General features: G+C 42.4%; 2 protein-coding genes across 7 annotated transcripts in view; one reads left to right on the top strand and one right to left on the bottom strand.

The window, feature by feature from the left end:
- Positions 1-8,100, bottom strand: part of ELP4 (elongator acetyltransferase complex subunit 4) — a 132,277-nt gene extending 124,177 nt beyond the window's left edge. For 4 of the 5 annotated variants that reach the window (XM_040701149.2, XM_426160.8, XM_025151417.3 and 1 more), the window contains exons 1-2: positions 7,912-8,100; positions 2,477-2,512 (exon numbers count right to left, since the gene is read on the bottom strand). In XM_040701149.2, the coding sequence (XP_040557083.1) occupies positions 2,477-2,512; positions 7,912-8,083 (208 nt within the window). In that variant the 5' untranslated portion in view covers positions 8,084-8,100. Of the gene's footprint in view, positions 1-2,476; positions 2,513-7,659 lie in introns of all 5 variants that reach the window. The other variant, XM_046941937.1, reaches the window with a different exon arrangement.
- Positions 8,101-8,189: 89 nt separating this feature from the next.
- IMMP1L (inner mitochondrial membrane peptidase subunit 1) overlaps positions 8,190-13,564 on the top strand; it is a 59,426-nt gene continuing 54,051 nt past the window's right edge. For both annotated transcript variants that reach the window (XM_040701145.2, NM_001277878.2), the window contains exon 1: positions 8,190-8,238. The gene's annotated coding sequence lies outside the window, so the exon portion shown is untranslated. The remainder of the gene's footprint in view (positions 8,239-13,564) is intronic.

The raw sequence follows: 13,564 nt of genomic DNA, 5'->3' as shown, positions 1-13,564 counted from the left end.
AGAGAAATTCTCCTTCGTGTTTCTTTAAGTTTACTAGCAGATCACAAATATACAGCAATGCACTCAGAGACAAAAAAAACCAAGTAAGAATCCTATCATTTTCAAATCACTGTATCTCATCATTTTTTTCATTAGAACAAAAAACCTCATTCTCTTTGCATTCATTTCATTTGGAGCCATTTAGATGAGATCAAATGGGTACCTGACACCACGCTCAAGAATAGCCAAAGGCAGATATATAAAAAGAGGTAATAACTGAACAAGCAAATGTGATGCTTCAACCAGGCACTTACTCAGCCTCCCACTGTGGTTTAAGGACTTCCTTAGCTGAACTTGGTATCCATGCACTTAGTAAGCTTTCTCTTCTATGCAGTTGCCTAACTTCCCACTGAGACCTTAATTTTTTTGTTGTTGTTCACAACACACCATGGTGAGGTATTTCAAACCTTAACTGCATACTGTATGAAGAACCATCACCTTCTTTTGTTTGATTTTATAGCTAGTAGGTCCATTTGATACCACCCAGTTCTTCTAGTGGCTGGGACAGTAAATATTATAATGGAAAACAAAACAAAAATTTCATAATTTGTGATTTCAGAAAAATATGGCAGGTTCTAACTTCTTCCTCCTTCTTTTATTGGTAGCAAGACTGCAGCTCTTCTCAAACCGTGTAAGTAAGATCTTCACTGACAGCAGTAAGACATAAAACTTTGATCACTGCTCCTGAGTTCAGAGAAACGTGGATAACATTTCATGAGAAAAATAAACTCAATTGGTATTCTCTACACCAAGAGAGGCCAAACACTCTCTCTTCTGCCAGGCTGAATGGGGCTTTGAGCAACCTGGTCTAGTGGGCGGTGACCCTCCCTATAGCAGGGGGGTTGGAACTAGATGGTCTTAAAGGTCCCTTCCAACCAAAACCATTCTATGATTCTAGTTCTAGTTCTGACTTTGCAGCCCTTCTCTTCCCCTTTGTGCTGGCCCAGGTACTCGTCTTATACATTAGTTAGCTAACTCAGGTCACTAAGCTAAGAGCAAAGTCTCTGCTTTTCTGCAGCTGGGTTGGTTTTCTTCCACCTTAGAGAGCTGAATCAGCTCAGCAAGAACGGAAAAGCATTAGTGCTAACCCAGGGAACAACAAGATGGCTTGGCCAAGAACAGGGAGAGGAATTTGAACAACTTCTTTTGGAAACAGTGAACTGCTGTACCAATTCAATGTTCTCAAAAAATTTAAATGGCTGCCACTAAACAGATGGTAGCCTACAGGAAATTAGGTAATGTCAGTGATTTTTTCTGGCAGGCAACTGTTCAAATTACTTAGGTCTGTACCAAAATATATAGAAGTTTATAGGGTTTTATTTAAAGATTGAGATTTTCTAAGATACACTACAATAATAACCTGTCTTTAAACAGCCTCCAGTGATAGATAAAATGCAGAACTAAGAATTAGACTTAATGTAACAAGCCATAATTAGAGAAATTACATTGCTCACTGGCAAAATGAAAATGCTGTTCAGCTTCTAGTGGAGGGTCACATAAGCCTTACGCAGTTAACTTCTCAGGAAAAGCAGATTAAATATAAAACTTCACATATGATGAAGAGCATCATTTCTGTGTAGGTTGTATGCTTCTAGAAGCAAGTCTCAGTCAACCATTATTTTTCCCCCTCGGCCTTTAACCAAATCTATGTTTGCCATCAAGTCATAGAGCAGAAGTCCAATGTTGCAAAAAAATGGAGTTTCAGAATAAATGGCATCAGCTCACTAACTTTACATAGCTGTGGCTGTTACACTTTATTTGAGGAACCTGGGAAGTGTTTCTTGGCTCTACATTCCCATACATACCCTGAGGGTATGAAGATAGGATATATGCATACAACTGTTCTTTTATGCTTTGATACACCTTGACCTAAACAGAAAGGAAACCTGGGCATCTCAGCTACAGTGGAGACATGTAGCAGTTTTGACGTAGTCTGCAAAGGGAAATTTCTTGAAACCTATTTAGCCATCTCAGTTTATCTTATTCACTTTCTAACAGAAAGCAGGCTCCCACCAGCTTTCTCTTAGCCAATTCTGGCAACCAAATGATTAAAAGATTCTGTATTTCCCATCTTCCTTAGCAAGCCAATTTAAAACAAAAATCTCTTTGTGATGATAAGAAGTCTGAATCATTTAGAAAACCTTGGAACTTTTCAAATATGTCCTAGGAAATTCAGAAATTTTCTAACCATGATGCTTTCAAACAGAATTCTGCAGCATCCCCCATGGGAGCTCAGACCTGTCTGAAAGCAGGGTTTTGAGCCACATCCAGTCATTCTTGAAATAGAGAAAAGTTCACTCTGAAGTCTACCCAAGACAAAACACCTATTCTTAAATTCTCAGCTTAATAAACATTAAAAAGACAGGTTATTTAGTATATGGAAATGAGCAAAATGGATCAGAATATTGCTTTATGTATCCATATATTCTATACTAACCAATAAGAAGAAGGGTTCCAACGGCTAAGCCTCCACCTGGAAAGAAAACAAAATGAAGAATAAAGTAAGACTACATTTTAATATTATGTTAGAGAACAATTAAGTTTTCTTAGTTTATAAGTCAAAGAAAGGTGATAACAGGGAATTTAAAAATATAAAAGTGAACAACATTTTAATTACCTTTGCAATACTTCCTACAATTCTCTATTATGAAATAATTATACATTACATGTAATTATATATTACACATTACAATTACTTTCACAATATACTGTATTATCATCATCATCGTAAAAAGATCCTGCAGAGCTCTGCACAACTATACTCAAGTAACACAATAATGATTTATGCTCTCAGCCAGTGGATTTTTCCTCAGATGACTCAAGTAACAAAATACTCTCCAAATGAAACCCATATTAATCACTACCAAGAGATACCGCTTTGCACCACGAACCACGTATGCAGAGTGGCCAGCTGAGATGCTCACAACTTCCCCCTGAAGTCATTCAGGCAAAATCCTGGCTCCACTAGTTTTTATCACACTACTGCCAACAGACTTAGCAATAATGCGAGGAGAGTTCCATCCAGTAAGAGCTGGGCTGATGCTTCATTAACACTGTAACACAAACCTGAGCAGAACACAATTAAATGTCTCTTTTAGAATGCCTTGGACACAGCAACCACTCCATGAATGCAGCTGATTGAAAAGTTTGTTTCAAAACAAATTTTGACCAATTTACGATGGAAACTACTATTTTTTTTCTTGTTGCTCAGATAATTGCAATCCATTGATTGCAACTGGATTGATTGAACTCTTGTTCCAATCACAGATGACTGAGCGAATAATAAACAGAAATGAATATATCCCATATGTTTTGATACAAGGTTTCTTATCCCATCAATCTCAACAGACAAAAAAGATAATCTATGAACTCTTGTTCTGACTGATTTATTTGCTCCTCAAAGAGAACACAGGTACAATTAAGTAACAGTGGTTTCAATGGTTGTCCCAAGAGGGAATTTTAATAGAGAAGGGGAAAGATGAACTCATATTTTGCTTAATCTGAAGAGTAAACAATTCTACATTCTGAATTCCAAGAGAGAATATAGTGAAACAACTTGAAGGCAGACTACAAATATTTTACCAAAGAAGCATTGGGATGGTCATACATAGCCAGTCAATCACAGCGCTTTGTTTGAAGGAAACTGCAGTATGTCTTCTTAATTACTTTCTGCTCTGAAAGCAAGCTGGGAGCAAACTGAATCACATCAGCACACTACCCAACACTTGCGATACAAGAAGTCAATTCTGGACTCCGAAGATGGACTCTGGTGAACAAGGATTCAGTCTATCAATTCAAATGCTCATTAAGCTTCACTTGAAATAGATTCCAGTAGGGATTGGATGAATTTCTTCACCTTTAGCTCTGCTGGCAGTACTACAAATTTCTGGAGCGCTTCTGAAGTTGATCTATACCCAGGAGAAAGAGTAAAGCAAATTTCTCTCCCATAGGCCAAGCAGTTGCCAAAGGACTAACTACAACAGCCTTTGTTTTGACTGAGAGACAATGGATTCTGCATTCATCACTGATTTATGGGAACTAATTTCTCACTCCTTAATGCCACTAAGTGACTACGCTTCTATGGATTCTCTAATAAGACCCATCAGATGACTTAGAATGCAGTATGATTATGCAGAATATCACATCAGAAAGATTTCCAAATGATATACATCCTTTGCCATCTTCATTCTATACCTACTAGCTCCAGGATTAAGTTACACAAGAATATCAACAGGTTGGATGAAAGACTATTAGAACATTTTTAAAGGACTCTTACTTGAAAAATATCTGACAAGACGCAAGCTACCATAATCAACAAAGATAAATGAGGAAGAGTTGTACAGAAAGTTAGATGCTGTTTACAGAACTAAACAACTAAAGGGAAATCTCCACGATGTTCATGGCCAGCTTAGAGATCAGGTCTTTTCATTGTATCCTTTGAGTAGTAATAAATTGTATGAGAGTAATCTAGGTATTATGCATTAATAGCATAACAGTAGCTGCTGCCTACTATAAAAAGTTAAGATTCTGGACACGACATGAAGAAACCATACCAAGAAGTCATAAAATACTCAGCCCCAAGCATTGTTTTGCATAGGTAGAGAAAAAGTATATGGCTTATAAATCATGCTGAGTAAATAGCCAAAACAAAGCGCATTTACAAAGTTACAGAGTAGATCAACATCTCACATAAAACATTCTGGCTGGTAATCTTGTATTTCCTGTTTAAAAAATATAAAACAAAATAAACTACATCAAATTAAGAGGCAAAAGCCTGTGAAAGTCCATAAATTGTGAGACACAAGACCATAAAATCAAACAAGTTAAGAGATACTTTTTGCTTGCATTAGTGGGACAGATATGGTCACAGCATGAGTACCATAATCAAAATGCTTGTACAAAAGCCACAAACAGTGCTAATACCGTTCCATTGTAATGCCTGAACCCAAAGCAACAGAATCACTTTGTTCCCGTGTCATGATGCTACAACAGTTGTAATGGCACATCACAGTGCAAACATTTAGTGAACTTTCAATTTCATAGTTGGATTTTGGTGCGTCACAAATAGTTTAAACCAAGATCATAGAATCATGGCATGGCTTGGCTTGGAAGGGACCTCAAAGCCCATCCAGCTCCAATTCCCTGCTATGGGCCGGGTGCCCCCTACCAGCTCAGGCTGCCCAGGGCCCACCCAGCCTGGACTTGAGGGCCCCCAGGGATGGGGCGCCCACAGCCTCTCTGGACAACCTGTGCCTCATCGCCTTCATTGTGAAGAATTTTTTTCCTAACACCTATGTACAAATACCTCAGTAGTTCTGGTAAACTTATCAAGTAAACAAACATTTCTTAGATACCTAAAACAAACATACAAACACCTAAGTACTATTTATTTGAAAACCAGAATGAAATTCCCATGCTCTAATTCACCGATTTTTACAAACCCAGAAGTTCTACTGCAACAGGAAAGGAAAAAATTCCCAAATCAGTAATCATGCAGATGGTTGATAGGAAGTATGCTTTAAACACTCACTGCATTCAGTTCTTCAGGGAGACAGAACACATGCAGTGCTAACAACAGCTGTTTAAAACTAGCACAATCTATAAAGCACGTGGAAAGAAACAGCTCAAAATTATGAAATCTTACCAAACCACAGCTCGACATAGAAAAGATGATCAAAATAGCCATAAGCAAAGTTATTACCTCATGGCAATAATGACTTAAATTCCTGGTTATCTAAAGCTCCCTTGTAGCCATCACAGAAGTAGTGTCCCTGCTGTTTTTAAACAGTTTGTACAAGAGAGAACATTTGTCAGACAATACGCCAACGCAAAGTTGTCTTGCAGCTCATCACTTGTGGTGTCTCCTACAAGCAAGAGCAATAACACAACTGCATACACCCTGGATGCTGAAGGCAAACTCAGGGCAGAAGACAGGCTGTACGTGGTATGAGACAGCAAAGAGTTTAAAGAAGTTCATTTTATCAGAAGGAATGTAAAACTATTGCAGTTACTATGGTTACATATTTGTATTTTAATGAGCAATAATAGTAAATCAGGCAAAACAAACAAACAAACAACAACAACAACAACAAACACTGCAGGAAAACGCAGTAGGAACATACAGGAAATACTCAGACAGTTACAATCTTCAAGTACCCTAAGGAAACTGCTGTGAACTTGTAATTCTTTCTATTTGTTATTCTAACTTTTCTTTGCCAGTACCTCAGTCAGCACTACACGCAGACAAGGAAACAATTGTAGTAACTGTCTCACTGCTACTTACAGCAATGGGATTTAAGGACAGAAACACAACAGATGTTGCAACTTGAGAAGTGTTCCCATTGTTTTCAGAAAGTATCCGTGACTTTTTTTAAAGCACCTCGAAACAGAGCATTTAATACCAGGCAGGTGATGGTTAAGTTTCACAGTGCTAGCAGTGCTGCATCTAGCTTGCAGCTTCTGGACATGAAAGGATATGAAAGAAATGCAGAAACTTAAGAGAGCCCGGTGAAGGACCGCTGCGTTGGGCACAAGACCTCAGAGTCCTCATGGCCTACCCAGAAATCAGTGACTTAAGGGAGAGGAGGTTAGGGAAAACCATGGGAATATAGAGTTTTCCAGCCTTCAAAGATGCTACATGCTAAAACCATTTTAAAAGCATTTTAAAAAGTTTCCATTCCTAGGTTTGAAGAATGTTCTTGATGTTCAAATTTAAAACCTATTAGGTGGGGAAATTACTGAATATTTACAAGAGAATGAAGAGGTATTTTAGAGGGGATGCTGGGTTTGCTGGAAAAAGTCTCCCCAGTGTCCATAAGAAAGCACTCATTGTGTTAGAAAGTGCCCTGAGACTTTGGGGCCTGTTACTGAAGGGAGCTGTCCACTGCTTCCTACCCATGCTATGCAAAAGACAATTATAACACGAAACAGGAACAACTGAAATACTCAATGCAAATCTTAGAATCACAGAATGGCATGGGTTGGAAGAGACCTCAAAGATCATATAGTTCCACTGCCCCTGATGCAGGGAGGGCTGCCAGTTGCCAGATCAAGCGCTCGCTCAGGCTGCCCAGCGCCCCATCCAGCCAGGCCTTGAACACCTCTGGGTATGGGGCTTGCACAGCTTCTCTGGGCAGTCTGTGCCAGCATGGTTATGTGCCTGAAGGGTTTCACATACACTGAATGAAACAGATCTCTCTTAAAGAGGATGAGCTCACTCCACAAGGATACCACTACTTGAAGGAAATGCAGGTGTTCCCTGCAGCATGTAAACAAATAAACATATAGAATTAAACACAAGCATACTTGTCCTTAAGATACCCATGTTGCAGTGTCTTTTTTTGTACAGAATGATGATTGTATGCATCACTACTCATACGGATGGTCCTTAGAAAGGAAACACATTGCAATTTCCATGCATTTGTTCAGGTATAAAAGAGTGAGGCTGCCACCAGGCCTCAGTCAGCCACAGCCCCAGCCATCCCCACCGTGCCCGCTGTGTCCCCAGGTGCCACATCCCCACGGCCCTGAAAGCCCTGCAGGGACAGTCACCCAGCCCCCCCGGGCAGCCCGTTCCCATGTGTGATCACTCTTTCTGAGAAGTTTCTCCCCGTACCCAACCTGAAATCAGCTCCCAGTTAAATGAAGCGCTGCTGGCCTGTGCCCCAGCCCGCGGCACAGCGCTCTCGCGGCGGATCAGCACCTCAATTCCGAACCAGAGCTCCCGCCCCGCGCCGGCAGCCTGACAGGACGGGCCGGCCCCGCGCTCCCCTCGCCCCGCTCCCCTCACCGCCCGGCCCGGGGGCTGCGGGCAGGGCCGTCCTGGCCGGGGGATCCCACAGGGCCGGCGGCGCCGGGTCCCGCTCCACCAACCTAGCACACAGTCCAGGGAGGGGACCCCGCAGGAGAGCAGCAGCTGCCCGTGGCGGAGGGCGGGCCGAGTGCCGGGCACGGCGGCCAGGCGGCTGCCGCCCGAGCGCCGGAAGCTGGTGCTGGTGGTGGCGGCCCCTCCGCCCCGCGCCGCCCCGCCGCCCGCCGCCATCATCTCGGCTCGCCGGCGCCTGACAGGAGGCGGGAACGGCCGGGAACAGCCGGGCCTCCCCGCCCGCCGGCGGCAGGCAGCGCGCTGCCCAATGGGAGCCCGCCTTGTTGGCGCGTGGCGGGCGACAGTGCCGGGGCAGGCCCGGCCGCGGGACGTAGGTGAGTGCGGCGGGCGGGCGGTGTGGGCCCGGGCTTGGCGGGGCCGGCATTGAGGGAGGGAGAGAGGGCGGGGGTCATGATCGTTCCGCCCGGCCGTGCTCGGTCGTCTCGGGCGCCGGCGGGGCCCGGAGCGCGGTGCGGCCTGACCTGTGTGTGTGTGAGACCGGGTGGAACCCTGCCAGAGTGTAACGTCTCCTTCGCCGTTTAGCGCAAATAAATTAAAGTGTTTTCTGTCTTCATGAAAAGCTGCTGGTATGGTCATTCTGTGAATCTGCAGCCCGTGTTATGGTGCTGGGAATGAGCCTGTGGAAGTGGCCGTGTGACAACAGCGGGTCTTACAAATGTTTGTATTTGCTGCCAAGTGGGGAGAGATGGAGTAGTAAACACTTAATTTCCAACTTAGCTTATTGCCCAGCACGAGTGGCAAGGAGCAGATGTAGCTGTTAGACGTTGTTCTGTGCTGTCACCGATTATTTGTGCAAACCTGGGACAGTGCTCATAGCTCTCTCCTTCACCCCATTCGGAGCAATACGTTTCCTTTTGCTCCTTCAATGAAACACAGTATTTCTTTGCTTATTTTTCAATAAAGTGTACTAATACAGGTCCTATGAAGTTTCAGGGTAGGTATGAATGTATGTGCAGTGTGGAACCCTCTCTTCTTCCATCTCTTTCTGTGACTGGTAGTTGTTCTGCTTCTTCATCTTTCTTATTTCATTTCCCTACAGCCCAATTAAAAGTAGAGGCTAAATAATTGTCAGGTTGAGGACCTGAGTTCTGCAAGCACTTTGTGACTGGCAGTACTTGTGCTATGCTACTACCACATGTAGAATTTCTTGCATTGAATGCATTTCACTTTAGTCAAAGATACTGGAAATCTCATCATGTCCTGAGCCATCATAGGCCAGTGTTGCTAAAACAGAAAGTCTTGTATCCTTCTCTACTTCCACTGATTGAGTCCAGCACACTTTGGTGCTTGACAGATCCTTTCCAGAGCTGACTGGGCTCACCCATCTGCCTTGGAGCTACCAATCAGCCTTCGTAAGTCAACTCTGTGTTATGCTGCTGAGTATATGCAATAGGAAAAAGGTATTAGCACACAGTGGGGAGAGGGGCATTGAACTTCCCTTCCTGCAGCCTCTGAATTGTTGATGCAGCTCACACTGCGAACCTCAGTTATTTCAGAATTGTATGTATTTTAACATAAAGCGATAAATTTTGTGAGCTAGTATCCTCTCAAATGTAGAGAAAAAGTCTTAATGTTGTACCTTGCACTAGGAGAGACTGTTTTAGATTTTACTACAGAATTGCAGAGAAGTACAAATAATTCTTTGATACAAGTACTGAGTTTCAGAAATGGTTGCAGTAGTTCTGTTTGTGCTGTTGGCTTCTCCTCTGTCATGTTTTAAAGTAATGGATACAGTCCTACTGCTTGAGAGAGCAGGTAGAAATAAGCCGTCTTTGAAGGATTTAATGTATTTTTAAAAATTGAATATTTAATGCACTAAAGCTCTACAAATGAAAACATGCTTATGAAGACACCACTTACAACATCTGAAGAGTAGAGAAGGAAGTCGTTATGTGGACTTGTCTTAATTTTTAAGTCAGCAGTGCTTCATTTTCAGGAGTAGTGCTAACTTGTTCTCTCTCCTTGAATTATACTGGAAGTTTGCTTATGGTCACACATCCACTTCCCAAGAGGTGAATTTCCAGCCATTGGGAAGGATCCCACCAGGATCAGGAAGAAAGAGTGCATAAAAGAACTTGTCCTTAGGTATACCCTAGTAGGTAGATGAGTTCTGTTATTCCTGCAATATGGATGAAATTGAGATGCAGAGAAACTAAAGAACGTGCAGATGATTGCAGATGGTCAGAACTATCTCCACAGAGTGATGAACTGAGTGATGGTTGCCAGCTGATTTCATACTCAGCTCCCTGTAGCAGACTTTGAAACTTATTTTCTCTAGATTTCAATGTCCTAAACTGCAGAATAATCAATTTCTTATATAATACTGTAGACCTTAACAAAATGTTGATGATAGTTTAAACTGCAAGTCCTAACTCTCTTTTCCTTGTAAACCTAATGATCCAATTCAGCTATTGTCTATGCCAAATGCAGATTTTAAGTTGGATTAGAAGGACTTTGGGTGAATTCCCTCAGGAAAAAGAAATGGGGAGAACACAGTGGGTGAGTGAGAGAACCATTAAAACATTTGGGAGAAAGTATGCTTGTGATTGATGTGCAAGTATGTTTGTAATTTTTCTCTAAAGCTCTGGGGAAAGATCTGCAGATCTGTGGGAAGTCCCAGTGTGCTCAAAACAGCAGCACTTCTTAAAGTAAGTTTCAGAAGCTGTGCTTGATGGGAGGGAAGCACCTGCTGTGGTTGTCGTTGCTTCTTTTGCTTTTGCTGGAGTGCAGCCGACGTGGGTTACAGGCTTCGTCCTCAGGTCCTTCAGCTAACACAAGCTGTGTTGAAGCAGTGCTTCTCAACTGGACTACGATACTGATGTATGTTTTTTATTTACTTTGATTTCAGATTAATAACTTTGGTTATGTCTCATGAGGTTCAGTGAGAATGCACTTGTCTTCTCTGGCGATAAGTGACATGCTGTTCATTTTGGAATAAACTACATCAGCACAAATTGATTCAGAACCACACATCCACCTGAGGAATTGGTGGGAATTGTTTGGGATAGAATCCCACCCGAACTGTGTCCCGATGGTCATTCTGACTCATAATCTTATTAGCGTTTGCTGCTGTATGGCAAAGCGGCTTCCCTCCCAGCTCTGGAATGCACCGCGTTAGGCTTGGTTCCAGCGGTATCGCCACCAAACCGGATTAACGCTGAGTCAGCTGACTGGGGAGGGTGGCAGTCACGTGACCCCACGCCCCGCAGGGTCCCGCTGCGGGCTGAAACAAGGTAGTTTGCTTCTGGGATGTTCTTAAGTGCCTAACAGCATGGGTCGTGGATTACGGCTGCAAAGAAGATGGCTTCATTTTCCTGATCTTTGAACTGGTTAGAATGGGAGAAGTTTGAAAGTGCAGGCTCTTCAGGCCCTGAGCCAACAACTGGAAAGAATGTTTAATCCTGGAAGTTCTGACACTGAAAGGCTGGGCTTTTCTGAAGAGTGAAAAAAGCTTAAAAACGACTTATCCAGTTGTTCCGTGGGAAGTGTGAGGATTAGTGTGGGAGTTTGAGACGTACCAGTTGTGTGATATTACATACGATGTGATGTGGTTTTCTTCAGAAAGCCTTTGGATGTTATCTAAATGCTGCTATGTGTCTTTTTTTATCCTGAACAACCGTAGTAAGAATCTGAACCTGTGTCAGAAGGGCATGTCTTTTAAACCAGAAGTACATACATTAATTAGGGCACGCAAGTAGAAGTGGTGCATTTCATGCTATGCTGAGGGCTGCAGACAATGGCTTAGTAAATCTAGATCGTAAAAACATTGTTGCTGAGATGACCACTGTAATGTCAACTCCCATCTTACCTGAAAGTAATGCAGAGTTGCTATAGCATGATTTCCTAGTGCTGGTATTGTATTTAAGGTTTAAGAACTGGCATGTTTTGGGTCTTAGAAGAGTGTTGTTTTCATCTTCAAGGGCATTATTCCAAATAATTGTGCTGTTTTTAGTAATGCTCTGCAGTACCAGCAGATATTGGGATATAGGCAAAGTTTAGTCCACACCTATATGGAGGGATTCCATAGAAGGTGCTCTTTTCTGGTTAGCTTTTCTTCCCCCCATCACTCCTGCAGTGCTGGAAAACCCGAGTCCTGCAGAGTGCTTTGGCAAAGCTTGGGGCCTCCCACAATTCCATTCAGAATTCCATTCAGAACCAGTCCCATTCTGAATTTCATTCAGAATTCCTCTAAATCTGTAGCTTGTCTCCATTTGCTGAAATATTTCTAAAGGCGTTTTTGCAGTGGAAAATTTCCCCTCTCTTCTGCTCCTACCCCAATCCTAACAGCACTCTTTCAACAGCTACTTCTGCAGTAGTTTCTGGGTTTAAAAATGTACAAAATCTGGATCATAAGTCTTAATGGTTGTGTGACAAAGAAGGAATACGGCCTTTGGGTTTTGCTGAGTGAGATGAGTCAGAATTTGGTGGACTTCCATTTAGATTCACAACACTGTGACTATCCATGATGTGAACCAACATATTGCTTTGAAATGGAATTCTCTAGAATTGTGTAACTGCTGTGAGCAGAGATAGAAGTCTTGCTTGGTTTTCAAAAGGGAGATGCCTGCCTGTCACAGGTCAGCCCAGTTCAGCCTAGCTCTATGACAAAGGGGACAGAGGGACCCTTTAGGTTGTTTAGACTAGTAAACAATTATGCCATTAAGAACTAGATGAAGAAAATAGGTGTTTTTGACATTAGTAGACAAGAATGAAAATTGAGATTATCTGGTCCGAGTTACAAAGTTACATAAAGAATAAGCACGCAAAGTCCAGCAAAGCTCACTTCAGATACAAACAGCCAGACCCTCTACTGGGTGCTTAAGTTACATTGCTCCAAATCTGGAGTAATGTGATGAAGGAAGTGGAAAACATTGGACATCTGGCTTCTTTGTAGCCAAGCCTTGCTTTAGCAAGCTTCCATTATTCTTTATCTCAATGGATTCTACTGCATCTACCTCCCGTTAGGAGACTGCCGGTTCCATGCCAAAGCTGCAGCTTTTGCCAGAATCCCATCTCAAGAGGAGAGAGAGCTACACAAGCTACTTCTGTTCAGTATTTGCAAATCACAAAGGTCACCTGCTCATCTCTAAATCAGTAATGCACTGACTTGGGTCAGATCCGGCTGCAGAGGTGACAGTGCTGTAACTGGTGCAGCATTCCTGTAACTGTAGAATAACTGTTGGAACGAAGATATGAAATAATACACAGTACTGTGTTGTAAATGGGAAAGATTAAAGACTGGTTGCTAGTGTAAAAGTATGCTTCTCTAATCATTCAAAGATTTTCTGTGTTTTTGTGTTAAAAATAATATGTTTCTGTTGTTTCATTGCAACGGGTTCTCTGTTTGGGAGGAAACAACACCCGATCTTTTAGTGTTAAAACTTATGGCACTTGCTTCTCGGATCTCTCAGTACCCATCTTCTCATTCTCCCTGAGAATTAGAGCTGTCTATGTGTCCCGTGTCAAAGGAAGAACTGTAACCAAGTTTCCTTTAATTACATTTTTATGTTCTGCCAGAGCAGTCGCACACTTCTTGAGCTGTGTGTCTCCACAATCTCTCTTCATCAGCTGTGCTTGTTTTGGTCCAAGGAATGTGAAGCAGCTTTTGGCCTTGATATTTTTATGCTCTTGCTTATTTCT

Source organism: Gallus gallus, chromosome 5 (genome assembly GCF_016699485.2).
Source record: "Gallus gallus isolate bGalGal1 chromosome 5, bGalGal1.mat.broiler.GRCg7b, whole genome shotgun sequence".
Classification (NCBI taxonomy): Eukaryota; Metazoa; Chordata; class Aves; order Galliformes; family Phasianidae; genus Gallus; species Gallus gallus.
Note: the sequence above shows the minus strand (reverse complement) of the source record. Positions and strands in the feature narration are given on the sequence as shown.